This window comes from Amyelois transitella, chromosome 6 (genome assembly GCF_032362555.1).
Source record: "Amyelois transitella isolate CPQ chromosome 6, ilAmyTran1.1, whole genome shotgun sequence".
In the NCBI taxonomy this organism is placed as follows: domain Eukaryota; kingdom Metazoa; phylum Arthropoda; class Insecta; order Lepidoptera; family Pyralidae; genus Amyelois; species Amyelois transitella.
The window spans coordinates 1,251,903-1,277,440 of NC_083509.1; the positions used below are offsets into that span (position 1 = coordinate 1,251,903).

Sequence of the window (25,538 nt, forward strand, 5' to 3'; positions counted from 1 at the left end):
TTCTTCGCTCCTAATAGTAACAGCGTGAAAAATCACGCTGTAACTATTAGGAGGAAGGCTTAAGGCTATGTAAAAACATAGCCTTAATCCTTCCTCGATAAATGGTCTATTGAACACAAAAAGAATTTTTCAATTCGAACCAGTAGTTGTTGTTCAAACAAACAAACAAACAGACTCTTCAACTTTATAATATTAGTATACATAACGAATAAAAACGTGTACATTTTAACTACCCTCAATAAGAGAAAATTTTAATGTTTCAGAGTCGACATGTTTATCAGACAGACGTGGAGCGAAAGCCGCCTTCAGTTGCCTGAAGACATCTTCGAAGAGGGGGATGACCACGTCACGTTGCCGCCAGAATTCTTCGAGAACCTGTGGCATCCTGACCCTTACTTCTTGAACTCGAAAGTGACAGGTGAAAGATGATTTTGATGAACATTGTAAAAATGAACAGTACCTACACCATAGCTTTCGTCTTATGTTTTTCTCCATAGTGTTATGCAAAATTTCATGAAGACTGATGTAATAGACGGAACAACCCATCAAGATTTTTACTATACTTATATAATGAACTGGAAGCCGCCCGCGACTTCGTACGCGTGGAAACCCTAACAATCGATCCCGCTGGAACTCCAGGCTAAAATGTAGCCTTTGTGTTATTCTGAGTCTTTAGCTACCTTCATACCTAATAATAATTTCATCGTAATCGGTCCAGTTGCATTTCCATGAAAGAGTAACTAACATCCATACATACAAAACTTCGCATTCATAATATTAATACAGTACTTTCAAAAATGTTTAGTTTAGCGATGTTGTGTAGGTACCCATATAATTTTTTACCCTAAAAAGCCAACACTTGAAAAATTAACTGAAAGCTTTTTTTTTCAATATTCTTTGATACCGCAATTAGTTTCCGACAAAGAAATTTTAATCATCCTGCGGCACGGCCAAGATGAGCCATGCTAAGCGCCAATAGGTACACTAGCTACCGTTTCTCGAGAGATTTTATCGTTCCAAAAGACTAGCTTCAGTTTTTTTTTTTTCAATTTGTTTATACAAATACTTTTTCATTGTTTTAACCACAGAGCACCGCAGTCGGCGCAGGCCTCTGCGGTCGTCATGCTCAGTTGTTAAAATATGCAGGATTTGGGCTTAAATTAATTATTCAGTGACTTCACAAAATTTTAATTGAAAATATTGTGTTTATTCACGTTGAAAGACAATAAGTTGATTGCTTTTTAAAAAATGTACCTTAATGGGATTTTTGTAGTTAAAAAAATACTGTTTTGTGATTGTATTCTGTTTACTTTCTATGTAAAGCCTGGATTAGACAGACAGCTGAAAGTGGCCTTTCAGCCTTTACAAAACTGTTAGCTTCATCTACCTTGCAAGGGATATAAACGTGACTGAATGTATGTATGTTACATTCAATACGTACAAAGATACCGATGTAATAATATTTCTTCGAGTGCAATTTCTACTGCTTCGGGATTCGCTTGCCGACAATTCTCTCTCCACTTTGTCAAGTCTTCGGGCACACAAATTTATATAATTTTGATAAAATATATCATACATAAAATATAAATGTAAAATAATGCCAACACCCAAAAGAAGTAAGGTCTCGAAAAATTTTGATATTTCTAATATTTTCTTTGAAAACGTTTAGTACTTTTGTGTTTTTTTACGATATGTCCGATGTGTTATAGCAAAAGATTCAGTTATTACGAAACCTTCATTACGATTTACCTTCAGCAAATACATTTCTATATTAAAAAAGGAGATATTATCTCTTTATTTTTAGAGCAAATATTTCAATTATGTAGGGTTAATTAAGGTATGCGTGTTCTCCTTAGGTAGGGATTAAAAATGAAACAACACATACATACATATATACGGTCACGTCTATATGCCTTGCGGGGTAGACAGAGACAGCAGTCTTGAAAAGACTGAAATGACCACGTTCAGCTATTTGGCTTAATGATAGAATTGAGATTCAAATAGTGACAGGTTGCTAGCCCATCGCCTAAAAAAGAATCCCAAGTTTGTAAGCCTATCTCTTAGTCGCCTTTTACGACATCCATGGGAAAGCGATGGAGTGGTCCTATTCTTTTTTGTGTTGGTGCCGGGAACCACACGGAAGACACACACTAAAGAATATTATTGTTTGTTTATAATATTTTTATTGCACAAAAATGTACACAGGGACAAGAAATAGTACATAGTTGTAAATGAAATAATCGCATGCAATGACGGATTTATCCTACAAAGGATCTCTTCCAGTCAACCGGCATACAATGAAGGAAAATCTGATTGAATCTCAATCCTAGCTTAAAGCCAAATAGCTGAACGTGGCCTATCAGTCTTTACAAGACTGTAGGCTCTGTCTACCCCGCAAGGGATGTAGACGTGATTATATGTATGTAATAATATTCTTTAAACTAAAATAACATTTAATTTTAGGTGGAGCGTTACATTACCGTCATCCATCCAGTGGTAGGAGTCCAATTGATTTTATCACTATAAAGGGCACATTTCATGCACTTGAGGAGTTTGTAAATGCAAAAGTTTGAAACAAAAATACCTTTTTTTTTATTTCCAGACACAAACTAGAACGTAAAATGTTCATATATTTTATAATATGAACGATCGATGTTTTCTGTGTGCATAAATTAGTAAAAATTATAATTTTATATGCATACGTATAATCACGTCTATATCCCTTGCGAGGTAGACAGAGCCAACAGTCTTGAAAAGACTCATAGGCCACGTTCAGCTGTTTGTCTTAATGATAGAATTGAGATTCAAATAGTGACAGGTTGCTAGCCTGCCCCCTAAAAGAAGAATCCCAAGTTTATACGCATATCCCTTAGTCGCCTTTTACGTCATCCATGGGAAAGAGATGGAGTGGTGTTATTCTTTTTTCTATTTGTGCCGGGAACCACACGGCTTTTCATTATTCTTTACATAACATTTTTATTCTGTAAGATTTAATAATTATTAATAATTTTTCAATGTTACAAACTCCTTGCACCTGTTTTGCCCCAAATCCACTTTTGACTTTACACTCACTATTAGAATTTTTAGGTCAAAATTTTCTATCATCTAGAAATCGGGTTTGAGATCACACATTTTTATCACAATATTTGGCACTAATAGCATTTTTTTGTGCATGCATTCAAAAAAATTATAAATGAACAAATATTTTAGAACTTCAATACTGCCGTAACTAGCTGTTCCCGCGACTTTGTCCGCGTGGAATAGTTATTTTGGTATCATTGAATCCCTCAAGGATGAATAATTAAACCCGTTTTTTTTTACATTTTCCATCATTTCTTCGCTCCTAATAGTTGCAGCGTGATATTATATAGCCTTGCTCGATAAATGGTCTATTCAATACAAAAAGAGAAGTTCCTGAGATTAGCGCGATCAAACAAACAAACTCTTCAGCTTTATTTTCTCAACTGGATAAGTCACGCATTGCAATTGCAGTAGCCTTGTAAGCGGATAAAACCACATTTAAAATTTTTATTGATATACTATAGCTATCGCCCGCGACTTCGTTCGCTGTACAAGTTCACTAACAGTCTTTCATCTACTCTTTTCACCCCTTTTTCCCCTATTTTCGCTTTAAAAATATAATTAACATAATTTTTTACCCTTTCTCCCACTTTTTTCAGGATCAACTCTATCTCTACCACATTTCATCTAAATCCGTTTAGTGGTTTAGGCGAGAAAATGAAGGCATACAGACATTACTTTTTACTTTCGCATTTATAATATTGGTAGGGAAGTAGAAATTTTTACTAGCGACCTAACGACGTCATTTAATAACATGAATTTCATGTAAGTCAATTAATCACAACAATGTATTCTCTCGCCCACATTTCTTTTCTATATTTGAATAGTTGTGAAGTTGACGTTGTTTAAGAAAATGCTGCAGTGCAGTTTGTAACCGCTTCTTCCGCACTGATGCTTAAAGCGGCAGTAAACTTAGTTTTAAGTAATTTATTTGATGTCAAGCAATGTGAAACCAAAAGACATAAGATGTATTTTAGTTTCTCAAGGTTTTAATTTGAATTGTCACAGGGTAAATTGTAGACAGTTTTTACATTTTTGTTTGTTTACCTAAGCTAAATTACTGTTAATTTAGATTAGTAATTATTCCATATCTGTGCATATACCTACACTAGAGGCCGCTCGCGACTTCGTCCGCGTGGAATCAATCCCGCGGGGACTCCGGGATTAAAAGTAGCCTATATGTTATTGTGGGTCTTCAGCTACCTACATACCAAATTTCATTGTAATCGGTTCAGCAGTTTTTGCGTGAAAGATGATTACACACCTTATAAATTCGATCACTGACTCTTTTTTGACCTTTTTATTTCTACCTTTATATCAGTATGTATAGAAATACTTGGAGTCGGTATTACTTTTTAGTTTATATTATTGCCCGTAGTAACATTATCGTTTTTATTTATGGGAGCGTAAATAGCTACCTACCTACATCTCTCTTGAAACTACACATTATTGAGTAAGTTTCCGTTTCATTACAAGTTTATAAACAAAATCTCAATTCTAACTTTTGCAATAAAACATGAGGTTATACTTCAAATGAAAAATCTTGCGTGCTTGTTCATGGGCGAAATATTAATAGAAAATCAAGTTCACGTGTAAGTTCGTTGCGTACTTTAAAAAACTTTGTACGAGGCAGTGTACCTACACATATTTCTTTGTTAACTAGTTCTAATTTTACTTGCAATTTTCATTAAAAACTTTTTCAATAATAATACTTGTTCAGTTTTAATATTTAAGGATAATGTCATTAATCGTTAATCAAAATGACGTGGGGTTTTTGTGGTAAGCATTTTTTTATTGACAGAATTAACGAAAATTACAAACTTAATAAATTTATGAGGTTCACTTAAAAATTTGTGATCTACAGGGATTATAGTGTTGAAGTGTTATTTATAAACGATTAACAAAATAAATATATATTAACAGTACACGTTTAAGAATTTACAATACACTAACTTAAAAAATAATCTATGTAAAAAATGCCGGATAAAGGAATGTTGTGATGTGAAAGAAGATGTAAGAAGTTACAGGAATAGAAAAGGGTATGTTGAGATAGTTCGGTCATGTGGAGAGGATGAATGAAAGCAGGTTGACTAAGCAGATATACAAGGAGAGTGTGGAGGGAAAGGTCGGAGTGGGAAGACCTAGACGAACGTATCTTGATCAAATTAAGGACGTCCTGGTAAAGGGTCAGGTCAAAAGTACCCGAAACCGCCGAGCTTGCATGAAGAGAGTTATGAATGTGGATGAAGCGAAGGAAATATGCAGAGATCGTGGCAAGTGGAAAGAGGTAGTCTTTGCCTACCCCTCCGGGAAAGAGGCGTGATTTTATGTATGTATGTATGTAAAAAATGTGACAAAAAACAAAAAAACTATCGAACAAAAACGCAAAGAAAATCAGAGAAGACTCCGCGATTTCAAATTGCCTGGCGCTAGGTCTTCCATTAAGAGACAGGACCGTATTCTAGGGGTTCTATATAATTTACGAATAATAAAAATCTTTAAATATTAATTATAATATTAAACTACTTAATTATAATAATACCCGCTACAATACTAAGTGAAAAAACTTGCAATATGCTATTTAATATTTTGTAAGCAGGTAAAAAAAATTTTGTGTGGTTCCCGGCACCAATACAAAAAAGAATAGGACCACTCCATCTCTTTCCCATGGATGTCGTAAAAGGCGACTAAGGGATAGGCTTACAAACTTGAGATTCATTTTTTAGGCAATAGGCTAGCAACTTGTCACTATTCGAATCTCAATTCTATCTTAAAGCCAAATAGCTGAACGTGGCCTATCAGTCCGCTCAGGACTGTTGGCTCTGTCTACCCCGCAAGGGATATAGACGTGATTATATGTATGTATGTATGTAAAAAAAATTTTGAACTAAATTTCAAATAATTCCATGGAGGGAATCTATCGTTGTTATATGGATGTTTAATTACTTATATTTCCTTAGTGTACCTTTAATGAAAATAAAGCAATTATCTTCAGATCAAATCAAATTCGGCTCCCGTGTCAATAAACAGTAATTACTGTTGCTTGCCAAATATTTATTCCCATACGCTGAATGTCCAATACTCGTAATCATGTCTGAACTCCGAACTAAGAAATGTTTCAGAGGAAAATATCACTTTTATTCCATTTATTATCATTATTCGTACGATGTTGTTATTTATTTATTTATATAACAGGATATAAAATAGAAGAAAACTTTGAAAAATGGTAAGGCACCATTTATTTTCTAAGAAGATTCTTCCGAGATTCTTTATATATTTGCTGACAGGTGAACAGATGTACTGATAAATTGATTACCTTACTCACAAATTTATTTAATTAAAAAACTAAAATACTTTTGTTAATAACGTATGAGACCATGGTATATATGACCTTATATTGAATATTGTAGTTGGTACATCCACCATTTTGTACCGTGTATAAAAACAAATAAGGCCACTCCATCTCTTTCTTATTGATATCGTAAAAGGCTGCTAAGGTATAAACTTGGGATTCTCCTTTTAGGCAATAGGCTAGCAACCTGTCTGTCACTATATGAATCCCAATTCTATCATTAAGCCTAGCTGAACGTAGCCTATCAGGCTTTCGAGATCAAGCTCTATCTATCCCGAAAAGGATATAGACGTGATTATATTATATACATCCACCACCGAGTGTTGTTTTAAATTCATCACAAAAATTTAATAAAATATTTTATGAGTTGCACTCAATTATGTCTGTGAATAGAACTTAACACCTATTTTAATTAAATACAAACACATTTTCCTGTAGTTTGGAAGCACAATTGATATTTTTTCCATCAACTAGTTCCCTGGTAGGAATTTGTTTGATCATAAATATTTTGTATCATACCGGCGCTGTATCACAGTGTCAGAATTCCAGCCTAACTATTTTGTTAGTTAGTTTGGATCGTGGAATAGATATATAAAAAATTGGAAGTGTCTAGTCCGCCACCAGCGGCCATTTAACAAATCGAATTACTAAGCCGCTAGTGGTAAAATAAGAAATTAAATAATTCTGCCACAAGTATTGTGGTATACAAATTTGTTCCTTTAGTCAAACGAATAAAGTCTAATTTTAAAATACACTAGGGCAGCGTAGTGAAGTTGTTTCTATTACGGCAGACTAATATAAAATGCTATTCCGCCACAAGTTATTAGTTATTGGAATATGTTCCTTATAACTTGTATATAAAGCATATATTTCATTATGTTAAAGTATCGTACCGAAGTTAGCAATGTGACAAAAACAAAAACATAACCCTTTCGGTTTTTGTTTTTGTAGTTGATGAGGAAGTTTTAAACTTTTTTCATTGTTTGTATTACTGTAAATTATAATTAACGATAAAACCCAGAAAAAGCACTTAGAGTGCTTTTCTGTGTACCGCAAAAATACAAAACAGCTATGTTAAAATAATAAAGGCCATAAAACAATAACAGTACTTAATCAAAAGGAAGAGACCAAAAAATACAACATTTAGAAATAAACGACGAAGAAATAGAAAATGATGACAGAAATAAAGATGAAAATACGTTTAAAAGAACAAGTAACATAGAAATTAACAATAACACTACAGAGGTTTTAGAAACAGAGCAAATTGGATTTGCTAAAAATATAGTAGATAATAATACATAATGAGCAAAAAGAAAGCAATAAAATAAACTTAGAGACACATGTAATAATACATATTGAACCAGAAACAGAAAAGGAAGACACAAAAAACTATGAAAATGTAACGATAAAAACAAATAAGGCACATACATATAATCGACCATACTGCAGAAGATTTAGAGATAGTAAATATAGAATACGCAGAGAGACAACTTATAATACATAATAAACAGGATGAGAAAGATATAAATCTACATATAGAGAAACCTGTTGAAACAAAATCTAGAAAAGGCTGAGAAACATGTAAAAACTGAAGATAGAAATGACAAAAATATGCCTGATTTAATGCCTTTAGCTAATACTAAAGGCATTAAATCAGGCACAGACCTGTAATGCTCTTGTTAATCAAACAATAAGATTACCAGCTGTCCGAAAACGCAGAGGTTGACCCAAAGGACATGATCTAACAGTAGTAGGAGTTAAGAAAAAAAAAGAACATGAAAAATAAATATATTTCTTAGAAATCGTGTATCATTTACTACTTTTTGATAAGTATATCAATTGCCGCAAAAGGCTTGCCTCAGCTTTGGTGGCTGTTTATTTTTGGTAGGTATGCTGCCTCTAACTAGCGGTAGAATATTTTGTTGGTTTGACTTGCCACTTGTGGCAGAATAGCCTTATTTGTTATTGTGCCTATAGCGGCAGAATAATATAATTTTTTATCTAACCACAAGTGGCAGTATATTTATTTTTATTAAATGACCACTGGTGGCAGACTAGACACTTCCTAAAAAATTTATAAATTATTATAACATCGATTTAAATTTTATTTTTAATTATTAATTTGTTACAATTTTACGTATTTATAAGACTGAATAAAGAGATGCCGTGTGGTTCCCGGCACAAATATAAAAAATAATGGGACCACTCCATCACTTTCACATGTATATCGTAAAAGGCGACTAAGGGATAGACTAATAAATATGGGATTTTTCATGTAGGCGATGGGCAAGCAACTAAAGGCATATATACTATTCTATAGCTGAACGTGGCCCATCTGTCTATTCTAACCTGTTGGCTTTTAATTCAACTGCATAAATTTAACTGTTAAGTATACTCATCTAAAGGATATTTAAAAACGTTAAAAGAAAAATATCGGTTCATATTTCAGAAAGTACGAAAAAAAATAAAAGTATCAAAATCCACGATCCTAAATACGTCATATCACCCCGGCCGGCGGAAAAGCGACGCGTAAGATTCAGAGGTCAACGACACAATTCATTCAGCTGAGCGATCTCGACAACTCTGTACTTCACTTGATCTTGATACTAGAAAAATAATTTATTTTTCAGACATTTATTTACATGTTTAGTTTTAATTTCCTTTTGTAGTATTGGTCTTTAATAAAGCGTGTGACGTAGTTTTTGAAGGTTTTTTAAATGTGAAAATGATGACGTTCAATTTAAATAAAAATAGGCTCAAACGGCTCAGAAGCATGGGTATAGTCTATGTTTAAAAGGATGCAGTTGTTTTAAATGTCACCCTGTAGACGTGGTAATATGTATGTATGTAGGATTATTGTTATGTTTGCAGAGATCGCAGAGTTGACGCACAAATTTTCTTCAGTGACATTGTACAGGAACCAGACAGTGAGGTATGCGGCTCGGATGCACGCCATCATAGCCTGCCAGATGGAGTTTCAGCTTTATCCCATGGACATACAGTCCTGTCCGATTTATATTGAGAGCTGTGAGTATTATTTTAACTTTTGTAATAAATGACCATCCTTATGCCGTGCGGTTCCCGGCACCATTACAAAAAAGAATAGGACCACTCCATCTCTTTCCCACGGACGTCGTAAAAGGCGACTAAGGGATAGGCTTATAAACTTGGGATTCCTCTTTTAGGCGATGGGCTAGCGACCTGTCACTATTTGAATCTCAATTCTATCACTAAACCAAACAGCTGAGCGTGGCCTATCAGTCTTTTCAAGACTGGTGGCTCTGTCTATCCCGCTAGGGATATAGATGGATCATATGTATATGACCATCCTTATGGTAAGTCCCAGTTGTGTCCCGTGTCGAAATTTTGATCAAGTTTTATTAAACGGGTTATCTTTAGACCTAAGACAATACAGGTAGGTAAGAAACAGCGCATTTTGCGGGTTCAAAGCAGTTTGAACGCGGGCCCGCATCATGGTTTTATTCATATAACTTTGTTAAAAAAAGAGAACCGCCTCCAATCGATATCCTCCTTTTTTAAGTCGGTAAAATTTTCAAAACCTTCTAAGTGTAACAAACACTTTTCTGAAAACCGCATCAAAATAGGTTCAGCGAAACGCGATATAATCGCGGACATACATAAAAACAAACATACAGGTCAAATTGAGAACCACCTTTTTTGTTGAAGGCGGTTAAATACTTTTTAAAGTCGGTGGAAAAGCAGTTCTCTTTTTCCACATGAACCAAATATGAGCATTCTTCAACCTACGAAAACCTTTGATATCAGAAAGTATAAACCAAATGGTATCAATACAATTAGTATTTGCGTTCTGAAAATCTAATTAAATATTTCTTGTGATCATTTATCAGCTTTGGCAATCATCTGGTCTTTCAAAATAACATCGTTTCATCAATGTTTTAAATAAAGCATTATTATTTCAAAATACTAGACTACTAGTTAGTTGTCATCTGAAATTGAAATTTTCCTAACGAATTGAGTAACGATATTTCTATAGAAGTTATATTTCAGTAATTTGTTCACATTTGACATGAAAGCATATTTTTCTTTTTGTTACAATTATTTGAATCTGTGTAAAATTAGCGTTTAATGATATCAAAGAAAGGCAAATGTTTGCGACATTCTTTATTTAGAGACTCATTTTTTCGTTTTATGTATTGTCAATTTATCAGTATTCATACTCATACAGAATATGCCCTCAGCTTTACCGGTGTAAATAAAAAAAAGAGCTCTGAATTCAGGGAATTATAATTTTAGGCATCGCTGCCGCCTTAGCATGAAAAAACTATCGCTGTTTCGCTTTTAATTATGACGTGAAACGGGATAGCTATAGCTTTTCGCGCGATAAAAACGGATGCCGTGTGGTTCCCGGCACCAGTACTAAAAAGAATAGGACCACTCCATCTCTTTCCCATGTATGTCGTCAAAGGCGACTAACTCTTGTGCCTCCTTGTTCATCACCTTTGTCAGAGGGGGGGTCACTTCGTGTATTTATTTTACTCAATCTAGCCCCCGTATCCGTTTTTACATACATACATACATATGATCACGTCTTAATCCCTTACGGGGTAGACAGAGCCAACAGTCTTGAAAAGACTGAATGACCACGTTCAGCTATTTGGCTTAACGATAGAATTGAGATTCAACTAGCGACAGGTTGCTAGCACATCGCCTCAAAAAAGAATCCCAAGTCTGTAAGCCTATCCCTTAGTCGCCTTTTACGACATCCATGGGAAAGAAATGGGGTAGTTCCATTCCTTTTTTGTACTGGTGCCGGGAGCCACACGGCACTTGTATCCTATTTTGAAAATAAATCTATTTTCAATTGTCCTCATTATTACTTTATATATATGTTAACGTTATATATATGTTCTATAACATTGGTTACCATAGGACAGGCATGTTGCCTAGTGTGGGACCAATTGTATAACCAATTGTAGCAAACCTAAATGTTAATAAATAAATTTCATTCATTCATTCATTTCATTCAAATTTCATTCATTCACTTTCCCAGTTTCGTACAGCAATCAAAAAGTGCGGTTTCGATGGAGCGAAGCGGGGGTGACAATAAACCCGGAACTGAAACTACTGCAGTACCACATAGGGGAACCGCTGAGACTGGAAGAAACGAATGGCTATATGATAGACAAGGACGGTGAGTTTAATTTTATTGAACGAGACAGTATTAATAGAACATTAGACGTAGCATGACACGCGCGATGCCGTTTTTATCGCGTGAAAATTAACGCTGCTTCTTTTTTGTGTTGAATAGACCCACTCCATCTTTTTCCCATGGATGTCGTAAAAGGCGACTACGGGATAGGCTTATTAACTTGCGATTCTATTTTTTTAAGCGATGGGCTAGCTACTGTCACTATTTGATCCTATCTATTTTTGGTTTGTACATGATTTTTTTTTTTTATTATTTCTGCAGCTGATGATACAAAAAAAATATTATATATAATTCAGAAATATAAAATAGATAATACCTGTGGCGGTGAACCACTCCATCTCTCTCCCATGGATGTCGTAAAATGCGACTAAGGGATAGGCGATGGGTTAGCGACCTGTCACTATTTTAAACCTCAATTCTATTATTAAGCCAAACAGCTGAACAGAGTCATCAGTCTTTTCAAGACTGATGACTCTGTCTTCCCCGCAAGGGATACAGACGTGACCATATGTATGTTTTCTTTCAGGTAACTACTCCAGACTGGTAGTATACTTCAGGTTCGAGCGTCAAATCGGTCACCATTTGATCCAGACGTTCGCACCTTCTTCCCTGGTCGTCATGCTGTCCTGGTTCAGTTTCTGGCTGGACCTGGACGCCATACCTGGCAGAGTCACACTGCTGGTCACCTGCATGTTGACTTTGGTCACCATGTTCACTGGGTTAAGAGCTGATATACCCCCAGTTGCGTATGTTAAGGTTTGTATTCATAACTTAATTTGTGCATCGAGTTGTGTGCCGTGTGGTTCCCGGCACGAATACAAAAAAGAATAGGACCACTCCATCTCGTTCCCGTGGACGTCGTGAAAGGCGACTTAGGGATAGGCTTATAAAATTGAGATCCTTTTTTTAGGCGATGGGCTAGCAACCTGTCACTATTTGAATCTAAATTATATCATTAAGCCAAACATTTGAACGTGGCTTTTCAGTCTTTTCAAGACTGTTAGCTCTGTCTACCCCGCAAGGGATATAGACGTGATAATATGTATGTATCGAGTCAGGCACCACCTGATACAAATGATGATGCCTCTAAATCCTGACGGTTTTGTGCAGATCCTAAAGTCTTTCTGTGAAATTGAAACCTGAAAATCGTTCTAAAACCTTTTTACATAAGAAAATCTGCAGTTTGTTCCGCCGCTTTTTCTCACATGCGCTTGCCGGGTAGAAAGAGCCAACAATCTTAAAAAAAAAACGATAGGCCACGTTCAGCTGTTTGGCTTAATGATAGAATTGAGATTCAAATAGTGACAGGTTGCTAGCCAATCGTCTAAAAAATGAATCCCAAGTTCATTTTTAAACATTAAACTATTGCTTTCAGGCATTAGACCTATGGATGGCGGGCTGCATGATGTTTGTCTTCGCCGCCCTGGGGGAATTCGTGGTGGTAAAGGTTCTAGACAAGCAGTACCAGATGAACAAGAACAAGGCGCAGGAGGCCGTGCCCAGAATTATTCCCGTGGTGAGTTGGAGATCATGTAATTAATTTGTCTTCACTGATTTATGACCAGGCTTTACGATATTTATTTATTTATAGATTATCTTTTTAAGTGGACATACGTATTAAGTCTGCCTCTTGTACATATTTGTTTTGTGCAATAAAGTTTTAAATAAATAAATACGTATAGTCACGTCTAGACCCCTTGCGGGGTAGACCAAGAACCAACAGTCTTGTTACTAAGAAATAAAAAATAACATTATATTTTTCTACGCATTGCCGTTTTCACAAATGCATTCGAGTTTTATGTAAAATTTTATGGACCACGTCTGTCCACATTCTCATTTATTTCCCAACTCGTTCCCTCAGGCGACTAAAATAGATTTTTATTATTCACAGTTCCATGAAATACCTAGTTGTCCTTTTGAAAAAGGTAAAAAATTTATTTCACTCGCTGCACAGTCGATTATGATTTTTGTAAAAAGAGCAGGTACCGCTCCAATCGATAGTTTATTTTTTTAAGTCGGTTAAATTTCTAATAACCTTCTCTGAAGTTTCTTCTTCGCTTTTCCTGGAAAATTGATTTGATCAAAATCGGTTCAGGCCAGACTGTGACCAACCACCATTTTAGAATGCGGTAAAAAAACAAAGGAGTTTCGCATTTCTGTCTATTAATCAATTATCTTTTATTATCGCGGCAAGTGTAAAAATTTAGTTTCTACCTACCACTCTGGGACTAAGGCGTGTTTTTATGTACACTATTCGTTCGCCACGAACACTTTAAATTGTTACAAAATCTATACATATAATAAATCTGTAGAAGGGTCAATTCTGTACATTGAAAATATTGAAAAAATAAATAGCAGGGGGTGTTACTGGATCGATACCAAACACAAATATGTGATAAAAAATTTTTTTGTCTGTCTGTCTGTATGTTCATGCATCACGTGAAAACTAACGGTTCGATTTTGATGAAACTTGGTATAATTATACCTTATTATCCTGGGCGTAAAATAGGATACTTTTTATCTTGAAAAAATACGAAGAAAAAAAATCTTGATTTTTCAGTTTATCCATAGACGTTGTTCTGTAGAACCGCGAACACACGTTGCGTTACCCGCAGTGGATTCAGCACCGTAACTCATAGCGCCGAAAGTCGGATTTAGCTTGAACCGTTTGCGGCACACGTGGGCCGCTAATAATTACTATGAAAAAAATACTTTAGTCCGGTCAATCTAGACATTCGAAGAACATTAATTCCCATCAAGCTGAAAATGAGTATAATTGTTTAAAACACAAGGTCAAAGTAAAAAATGGGTGTTTCGCGATTTTCTTCAAAACGGTTAGTTTTTCAAATCGGAAAATACCTCAAACATAAATTGTAGATCAAAGTTATCTATGAAAAAGGTATAAATTTTTTTTTCAATAAAGCTACCGTTTCTGAGATATAACGATGCAAAAAGTTGCAAGCGTCATAATATGCACACGTTTCCACGCCACCTCTGAGGTAGTGTAAACACGTGTTTTCACTACGCAGTGGCACTCAAGACTAACTTTCGCATTTATTATTTTAAAAAATTAGAATAACTCTAAGTGAAGAAAATCATCTTAGGACAATAATAGAGATTACAATTAAATCAAACTAAAACTACTTATAAAAATAAAGAAAAAAGATGACTACAAACTAAAATTTAATTTATAAATTGTACAGTCCCTGCATAGTATCAACATGCGGGAGTGTGCCCAGAAGGCTGTCAGCATTGCCAATTTGAATGGCAATGCTGATTCTCTGAGCCAGATAATTTCCAGCCCTCCGGTCAACCGGTCAAGAGATACCTCAATCAGATTTTTCGATAATTGTCAGAAAAGCCGATGGGCAGATAGGCCCCCCGGTCCTAGAGTTTCTACCCCAAAAAGTTCAAAAGTATAGGTATTACCGATACCTACATATTTGCGCCTTTTGAGGTTTTTTGTCTCATTTGAAGCAGAACCGGCCTTAGATTTAGTAACCTGAAGATGAGACGGCGCAAGTAGCATCTCACACCAAAAGCCGCCCCAATCTCCAGGGTACCAAAGTCATACCATCCGGTCCCTTGGCATCATCCCGAGCCGTTCATCATCAGACCGTTTGGTTCTAGAACGGCTGGAACATGGATGGTGGCAAGTGCACGGAGGATTATATTATTAAGGGCGGCATGGCGCCCTAAACGGACGGCACTCCTAGGGCATGAGAGGCCGTGGTGTCCATAGCCGTCAACGGTATCCCCGCAAGGACTACTATTATTAAAGACTAACGGTATTTCATCTGTTGAGCATTCTGAGATAAAGCAGGTATACGACCCTAGCCACGTACACAACTAAACAGAGAGACTGATGTTGTCTCAAGGTTTCACTACAGTATAAATGAAGGGACTGGGTTTCATTATACTTATGTATATTTTATATTTTGAATTCAAGTAAAAATTACCGACAGAACAATATTTTTACTTATATTACTACTACACAGAGTATATACGAGACGTGCTTATGCATATTATGACGCTTGCAACTTTTTGCATCGTTATATATCAGAAACGGTAGCTTTATTGAAAAAAAATATTGAGCCCTTTTTATAGATAACATTTATCATCTACAATCTATGTCTGAGGTAATTTTTCGATAAAACTTACCGTTTTGAAGAAAATCGTGAAAAACCCATTTTTTTACCTTTGACCTTGGGTATTTTTTTTTCCCTTAAACTGGAATCATGGGGAATTTTGAAATAATGCTTTTGATTGTGTTTTACACAATTATACTGATTTTCAGCTTGATGGGAATTAATGTAGCTTCATTCTTATTTTTTAGTCTAAATAGACCGGACTACTTACTACAGAACGCGAACTCAACAGCAGTAGCTCAATAGAGGGATCTCCTTAATTATTATAGGCCTAGCCGTAATTGGGTCCAATAGATATTTATAAGATGTCATTGTCGGAGTTACTCAAAATGGAGAAATAAACCATCCACGCGTTGACCGACATCCGCGCGGACGGAGTCGCGGGGGGAGGCTAGTGTTTAATATCTCAATAAATACTTATCAGATTTTAATGCCCAGATCCAAGTTGATTGGTAGCATACATACATACATACATAACATCACGCCTCTTTCCCGGAGGGGTAGGCAGAGACTACCTCTTTCCACTTGCCACGATCTCTGCATATTTCCTTCGCTTCATCCACATTCATAACTCTCATTGGTAGCAATTATTCATTATTATTCTTGAATCTTTCTTCTGGCTTCTTCTTTCTTAATCTTTTATACGTATTATATTCAACGTCAAAAAAAGGGAACACGAATACCTACTCCAAGTTCGGTGTTAGATGAACTGGAATCGGGTAACGTTCATTGGCCCAGAAAATTATATTTGCTTCGGGAAATTACGTGTCTCATCCGAGAACTATCGAGTTAATTTCGATATAAATCATCATAATATTCGAGACAAATGCTCGGTTAATCATATATGGTTGATGTGATATTGAGGGCGTTTATTGGCTGTGGTAACCGCTTACCATCATCTATACGTGAATTCTGATGGTAGATAACACTGTGCTGTTGTTAATAACAAGAAAAATCTATTTAACTATTAAACCACTTAGTATCTTTTACAAAATGTGAAATACTTTTTTTTTTTAAATGTGAAGTCTTTTAGGATCTGTTCAGACAAAGAATAGTTTTTTTTTATTAGCAGATAGATTTCTCTTTTACACTTTCTACATACATACATAATGCCACGTCTATATCCTTTACGGGGTAGACAGAGCCAACAGTCTTGAAAAAACCTGAATGGCCACGTTCAGCTTTTTGGCTCGATGACAGAATTGAGATTCAAATATTGATATTGGTTAGACAGAACTAGCTCGCAAGGGATAAAGACGTGACTATATGTATGTATGTATGTTAGTATACCACAATGCCAATGAAACACACTGTCACATAAATATTCAGTAATGAGTTTTACCATTGTCATTTTCAGCGCTTAAACGGCGAGAAAGGCTCCTGCGGCACGGTGGCCGCGTGGGAAGGTAGCGGGGTTCGATGCCGGAAGGTGGACCTGACCTCGCCAACGTCTCCTGCCGCCACTCCTGCCGTCCACCCCGCACCAGCTGCCCATAGCACGCCGCACCTAGTCGGTGTTGAGCGACGTCAGAGCATTTTACAGGTTAACTTCTTCTTCCTCACTTTGTTTCATAGCTGAGTGGCATGCTATCACACACACACTAGGATTTAGAGGCATCATCATTTGTATCAGGTGGTGTCTGACTCGATACATACATATTATCACGTCTATATCCCTTGTCTTGGGTAGACAGAGCTAACGGTCTTGAAAAACTGAAAAGCCACGTTCAGCTGTTTGGCGTAATGATAGAATTGAGATTCAAATAGTGACAGGTTGCTAGCCCAACGCCTAAAAAAAGGATCTCAAGTTTATGAGCCTATCCCTTTACGGTGGGGGAAAACATCGTGAGGAAACCTGCACATTAAAGCTACTAGATGTGTTACCATGATCGATCCAATACGGATAAGGTTTACCTGCAAAGGTTGCGGAGTTCAGATGGGAGTCGCTTCGTATAAAATCCTGAATCACCCAATCCAGGATCCATTACTGGTCTAAGGCATACCCCGGGCTCCTCTTCAGAGTGGTGAGAATGCAACCGGAACTTAAGCCAGTTGGAAGAAAGTAGCCCACGCCCGGTAGTAAAGCGGTAGGCGATAGCACCGTGTGGTTTTAGTGAGTTCAACCTCCACATAACCCGTCCTGGGCTCTCCGTAGGCGGCCAGTAGACGAAGGTCTTTTCAGACGTAAAAAAAAAAATGTTTCATCATATACCCATCATATCCCTGGTATACCTTCTAGGATGCTCTACATAAAAGTCTACGTAAAAATAATGTTCAAAATATTTTTTAAAGTAGACAATGTGCATTCGTCCACGATTAAGATTTAAGAGATCTATATTTGTAAATTGACATGCGGTGGAAATGCTGCTGTGTAGTTTGTTTCGCCGCTTCTTTTACACATTCTAGTCTGCCTGTCCGTCTCCCTGAATCTCAAATCATAGCCTTTCAGCAAAATGCAGCTTTTGTCTGGTTTGTTATAACTATTGATTCATTTAAGTAAAAAATAAAAACGTATCAATAATATAAAAAAAAAACACACGTATAATATGAAAAACTTGTTCTAAATCATAACTGGATTATTTCTAAAGCCGTCGATTTAAGGCCTTTTGCTTTTCGCTTGCAAATTCGCTTCTATTACCGGGTGTTAAAGTTCAATGCAAAGTAATTGGATTTGTGGTTGACTGAATACGAAATAAGTTCCATTTTCCTTTTCACAAAGCGGCGATAAAGAAACTTCACACGAACATACAGGAGTTAGCTCTAAACATAACTACGCAGTTAGACGCCAAGTTTGAATGGACATAGAATGGACATGACAACTTATTTTGTTTTTTATTTATTTTTATTTAGTGCCGTGTGGTAGCGCTGTGTTGTTTATAAGTCACTATAACGTACCTCCTTACTGTGCAATTTATGAAAAAAAAAATCATCGACATTGATCGACAAAAATCCTAAAAATGTAACCCGACAAAGAAATAGCTAATTCGCTAAGTAAATGACTATAAAAATGACCTTAACGTTCGCATACAGTTTACCAAGTACTGCGCTTTACAGTTTATAAAAGCTTGCTAGCCTATTGCCTAAAAGGACAACCCCAAGTTTATAAGCCTATAGCCTTAGTCGCCTTTTACGACAACCATGGGAAAGAAATTCTTTTTTCCATTTGTGCCATGAACCACATGATTTAAATATATATTAAACTATACCAATTAAGTAGTTAAATTCTATCTATCTCAGTACAAAAATCACCCAAATTACTACAATTTCTAAGTCAAACACGTGTATCATACAAACTTTAGTAATTCAGATATTAATTAAACACTAAATCTTGGCCTAACTCGCGAAACACTAATTAAAACATCAATTCGGGATAAACGATTAATTTAGAACTCATTTTGTTATTACGAATCTAGTTTTAGGTGGTATAATTAACGCAATAATTATCAGGCCAGAGCTATTCTACTCGATTCAAACAGAATATAATTGGAAAATTGAACTGTCTTTAACACAAAAGCGAACATTTTTCTGTTGGAAACTCAGTTTTTATTTATGTTAATATAAGAAACAGCTCGATATAGTAACGCTGCGATGTGAAAGAACATACATACATATAGTCACGTCAATATCCCTTGCGTGGTAGACAGAGCCAACAGTCTTGAACCATTCACCGAACATACAGCTGAACGTGGCCTTTCAGTCTTGTATATGTAAGTATGTATGTAACTTCTACTAAAACAACCTGTTTGTTTAGGCCCGTTTGTGGTTTGATAATTCGTGTATCTTTGTGTATTTATCAGTATTGCAATTTATCTTAAATAGGTTGGGCTCATTTATATGGAAATGATGTTTAATAGGTAAATACAACAGACGTTTATGTATTTTGACTGTAAAGTTGCTGAATGTTTCGTATTTATTCAGCTAAAAGCCAGGCTTCACAAGGGAAATACCGTTTTTTTTGTTTGTGTTAAATCCTGTGAGCATTAATTGTCTAAATAACGTTAAAAACTGCATCGAAATCCGTTGCGTAGTTTAAAAAAATAAAGCTTAAAAACAGATTTTGTAGTTTTACTGTTCACGAAAGTTTAAATAAATAAGTAAATTAATAAACAAACCGTTTTTTCAACTTGTACCGTAAAAGAAGGTTGACAATTATATTATGAATATTATGAACGCGTACGTATTACGTTTTTTTTAAACGATATTATTCAAGAGTATTATAATTGTATATACACATATGAATACAATTATAAAATAGTGACTGACCGATGCCTATACTTGAAAGACTTATTGCCAAAAAAATCGATATTATGATAAAAATGTATGTATGTCTCAACTCGGACAACGCAATAACTATTGCTCTGTTATGTGTGTGGTATCACTATGTTAAAAATAGACCAGAGGGTTGGTCATTATTTCACGCAAAACATAAGCATTGCCGTTTAACGTGGCTGCCAGCCTTCTGGGCACTTTACCTCATGACTCCGATCAGCCGGGACTTGCATTTTTGTGAATAAGTGTAAATTTTATATTTAGGCTAATTTGTAGTTTTATCTTTTAGTTTTCATTAATTAGTTTTATTTAGAATCTGTTAAAAATTGACAAGTTTCTACCCCCCACCTCTCTAAAGGGGCAATACTATCATCGGTGAACGAAGTCTCGGGCAATAATTAGAATTTTTATTAGTAGCTCTGTGGCGCAGCGGTAGTAGGTACACTTGTCTGTGACACCGCAGGTCCCGGGTTCGAATCCCGGCCAGGGCATGATGAGAAAAGAACTTTTTGTTGCCTGGGTCTTGGATGTGTAACATATATTTATTATAAAATATAATATCGTTGAGTTAGTATCTCGTAACACAAGTCTCGAACTTCATCGAGGCCAACTCAATCAGTGTAATTTGTCCCGTATATATACATATATTTTTGTTTGTATGTCTGTTTCAGGTGGCTTGGCTAGACGCGGACACTGGACAAGAGAGGGTGCTATGGCGGGAGATAGACAAGCTATCCCGCGTGGTTTTCCCCGCGTTGTTCCTCCTTTTTGTGACGATGTACTGGCCTGTCCTACTTCTCAAGACAAAAACATCTTCATAACGTTTACAAGTCATACATAGCTATCATTAGTGTAAGCTTAATATGAAATCTAAAGTCTGTTCTTTTGTTGGTGAATCTGGATAAGTGTGAGTCGGAATTGAGGGCGAAGGGTTCTATACCATCCATATTCACATTTAAAAATGCGAAATTAAATGTTATCTGTGACTTTTTACGGCTTAAGTGCTGAACCGATTTCAAGTTACTTTATAAACACACTAGATGCCGCCCGCGACTTCGTCCGCGTGGAATCAATCCCGCAGGAACTCCGGAATAAAAAGTAGCCTATATATTATTCTGGGTCTTCAGCTACCTACATACCAAATTTCATTGTAATCGGTTCAGTAGTTTTTGCGTGAAAGATTAACAAACATCCATAATGACATCCTGACATACTCACAAACTTTCGCATTTATAATATTAGTAGGATATTTTGTAAATTTTCACCTGTCGCCGTTATCAATTTCGAGCAAAAAAAAAAGCACAAAACTCGTTTGTTGTAATAATATTATTTGAGATATTATTTGTTGTAGTAACGGCAATAGATATACATTTTCTGTGAAGATTTCAACTGTCTAGCTATCACGGTTCATGACATGAGGTACTGACTGTTGACAGGCAGACAGAGCGAAAGAAAAAGACGAACATATAAACAGCAAAGTCTTCAGTAATAATAGTTCTTTGTCAGACCCATTGGTTGACTGGTAGATAATGCTTCTAGCATCGAGTCCGCCAATTGTGCTATACATTTTTATTTTGTACAATAAAGTTTAAATAAATAATGGTTTCTGTTATTACTCTACGGGTACGGTACCCTAAAATTGTAAACAAAATGTCAGGTATTTCCGCCAATCAAAATTACCTATTGTGTTTCTGATACGACGCCATTATTGGGAGAATAATCTGGGTCACGTGGTTTTTTTTCGTTCATCATTGTAAAAAGGAACAATATCTTTTTAATTTGTGATTGTTACATATGATTTTGATAAGAAGTATTAGACAGTAAAATTAAATATCGCGTATGGTAATCTGATTATTCAGTAATGTTATCTTCTTAAATATTAAAGCTAACTCTTTTCGGAGGAGTTAAGTGGAGCGTCCTCCATTCATCTCTTTTCTCTGTTTTTTTTTATTTGTTGGTATGTTGATACGTTTATTTTTTCTTTTATTTGGTCCCGTATTTTTCCCATATGTGATAGAATTATTAAACCACCTTAACAGTAGAAGTAACGGTATGGATGTGACAGAATATTTGAGAGGTTTTATCTTCCAAGAAACGTTGCACAAGTGAGTCATGGCTCATTGTATATAGTTATTAACATAGAGTTTTATAGAGTAAGTCCAATATTATATTAGTATTTAGTGATTGAATTTTACAAAGTTAATTTTGCTACTTTTGTATATACCTAGTAAATGAGATTTGTCCGTAAACACTGAATTAGTAATAGGACAAAAAGTAATGGAATTAAAAGAAATGTAGGTATCTATGTAACTATGTAGATGACGCTCAAACAAAAACATTTTAATACAAAAATAACAAAATTAGTTTTTTTTTCAATACGTATTTTGTAAAAAGTATGCACAAATTGATTGAAAATCCTTTTAGATATAAGTTGTTATCGACATTAAGAGATTTTGGGCTTAATTTTTAATTTAGTTTCGCTAAGCGTGTAACTGAGGTGCTGATAGAATATTAAATTAGTGAGGTATAGGTGAGCATGTTATTAGGGTAAACGCCCGGAGGAAGAATAATATAATATGATAACAGATTTTGTAAGTCATACAAACTTTCATTACCTACTGTTTCAAACAACAATATTGCTAAAACATTTTTTACAGATAATGATACATTGACTTAACTAAAAACTCTTATTACATATATTTTTTTATTAAAAAAAATGATAATTTTCTACAAATAATTAAAATATGAGACGTTTATGTAGAAGTGTGCAAGGATTGTAATAAGTGGAAAGTCTCTGCCTACCCTTCAGAGAAAGAAGCGTGATTGTATTTATGAGACTTTTACATACTTATTATATTGATTAAATTATTATTTTTTGTAAAAAAAACATTGTCTTACGAAAAGCATTATAAATTTGAGAAATCTACCGTCGAAGTCCTATGTAGTGGTCTCTTTTGACCTCACGCCTATGAAGTCAGGTGGATGTGTCAAAACTGAAATTATTTAGTGCTCTAAAGTTAACTTTGGATACAAAGTATCACAGACTTTATAGTTTAAGCTGTAGAAGAAGCATTGGTACCAACTGAAAAATATACACAAAGTATAGCGAGGCATTTTTTTAAAAAAGGTAAAAGAAATATAAAAAAGTTACCTCTTTACTTTATTCAGGAATTTTAAAATTTTATCGAACTTGATAACTTCGATTTAAAAATTCAGAACAATATATGTAATTGAAGCTTGTAAATCATTCATGTAACGTAACTAATAACAAGAAATTAACGTTAGAAAAAAATGAAGTTAGCGAGTTGGATATTATATCGAGTGAAATAATTTTATTTATTTATCGGAGAGAATATATATGTATGTATATATGTATAAATTGTGTGAAAGAGATGCCTGTTAGTTACTATTAAGGTGCTTAATATTGTTAAGTATCATGACCACGGTTCACGAATATTCATCAGCTTTAAACCATTGTGATAGCCTAGTTTATATAAATGTAGTATTTATACAGTCTAATTGATTTATAAGCACACATTGCGTAAGTATAAAAATTAAAAAGATATTATATATTTTGAAATTATTAAATCTAATTTGAAATGAAGTAATCATTTTTTTTTTCATAGTAGGTAATTATATATATTTTTACACAATGAAATTATGGAACCATTATTGAAAGATGGCCGAAATTAGGTTTCCTTGCACAAATTGGGGTTATCATTACCGAATTACGCTATCATGTTCCAATTTCTACGGTTTGACCACCATTTTAAAACAAAAAAAGGTCAAAATAAATCCCGATAAAGCTACAATAAAAAATTGAAGTTTTAATTACAATTAGAAATTTTGTTTTAAAAAGAAAAAAAACTCTAGTTTTGGCCAGATGCTTTCTACAGTCCGAAATTATTTTCCGACGGTAATTTGGCTCACCAACAGTTCAACGATAATTTTTCAATCTCAGGCGTTCAGCTAACAGGCCTGTTCGTCTCCAATCCATTCGTTGATAGAATGGATTCATTCATTCATTCATATAGTCACGTCTATATCCCTTGCGGGGTAGAAAGAGCCAAAAGTCTTGAAGAGACTGGTAGGCCACGTTCAGCTGTTAGAAAGGCATTATACTTTTATTTCGACGAATCGCTAAAAGACGTGAAGTCATGTACCCAATTTTTAGATGACGTACAATAATTTCGTTGAACCGTTTGTTGACCAAATGACCATTGGAGCACAATTTCAGACTACGCTTTGTCATTGCTCATTTCTGCGTATAGTTTGTAAGCGATGCTCATTTTCATAATCAGCGATAATTTATAAATGCCTTAAAATTTCCTGTTTTGTTATTGTTTACTAATAATAGTATAGAGTTGTTAAAAAAAAAACAATAAAAGGAAGATTCGATGATCGTAAAATGATATTTTATTTTCATCCTACAAGAAAAATGTGAGCAAAAGCCAAGATCAAAACAAAAACGGTACGTTAATGACGTCTCGCCCCACGCACTTCAGTAACGTGGAATATGTTAAGAAAGTGATTGGATTTAATTTCATACGCCCACAAACATGAATATCATGTTTACAAACCTTCTAACGACAGTTATCTAATCATAAAATGTCGATAGTAAATTACTATTGATTGTTTTACTATCGATACTTTTTAAATAGTATCGATAGCTCAGTTTGGTTCAATGTTATCGTAGACTACAATCTATACTAATATTATAAAACTGAAGAGTTTGTTTGTGAAGTTGACGTTGTTGAAGAAAATGCTGCAGTGCAGTTTGTTACCGCTTCTTCTGCACTGACGCCTTGGAAGCGGCAGTAAACTTAGTTTTTAAGTAATTTATTTGACGTCAACCAATGTTGTTAAACCATACGTTTTGACAATTATTAAGCGATATATAGTATCCTATAGTAATGAATAAAAATTTTGAATTGTGTTTTTTTTTTTAATATATATATATATATATATATTTAAAAAAAAAATCACAATTACAAAATCAATATATATATATATATATATATATATATAATGAATGATGAAAGACATATATATATATATATATGTCTTTCATCATATATGTCTTTCATCTCTTTCCCATGGATGTCGATAGCCTACAATGGTTGCAATCAGACGAAAGTCGCTTCGTGTATAAACCGGGTTTTGTCTGTGGTACATTCTAGTTGTTCGATTTTTTTTCCATGGCTACCAATAATAATAAAGACCAGTGTGTCCACTACAAAAACAATATGTTTGACCTGACTTTTATTACCTTACTAACACAACCCAGGATTGTGGTCATAAGTGTACCCCGGGCCACTTCCCATATTTTATACTAGCAGTGCCCGCGACTTCGTCCGCGTGAAATAGTTACTTTAGACATCATTGAAAGGATTAATAATTTTCCCCGTTACTTTTCACATTTGTAGAAATAATGGATATTTCTTCGCTCTTAAAAGTTGCAGCGTGATGTTATATAGCCTAAAGCCTTCCTCGATAA

General features: G+C 35.0%; 1 protein-coding gene across 1 annotated transcript in view; it reads left to right on the top strand.

The window, feature by feature from the left end:
- The window catches only part of LOC106142894 (glycine receptor subunit alpha-1), a 54,058-nt gene extending 29,704 nt beyond the window's left edge, over window positions 1-24,354 (top strand). Inside the window, exons 5-11 of the mRNA XM_060944858.1 lie at window positions 264-418; window positions 9,305-9,460; window positions 11,466-11,606; window positions 12,151-12,380; window positions 13,000-13,140; window positions 17,130-17,315; window positions 20,713-24,354. Of these exons, the coding sequence (XP_060800841.1) occupies window positions 264-418; window positions 9,305-9,460; window positions 11,466-11,606; window positions 12,151-12,380; window positions 13,000-13,140; window positions 17,130-17,315; window positions 20,713-20,862 (1,159 nt within the window). The 3' untranslated portion in view covers window positions 20,863-24,354. The remainder of the gene's footprint in view (window positions 1-263; window positions 419-9,304; window positions 9,461-11,465; window positions 11,607-12,150; window positions 12,381-12,999; window positions 13,141-17,129; window positions 17,316-20,712) is intronic.
- The last annotated feature ends 1,184 nt before the right edge of the window (window positions 24,355-25,538 follow it).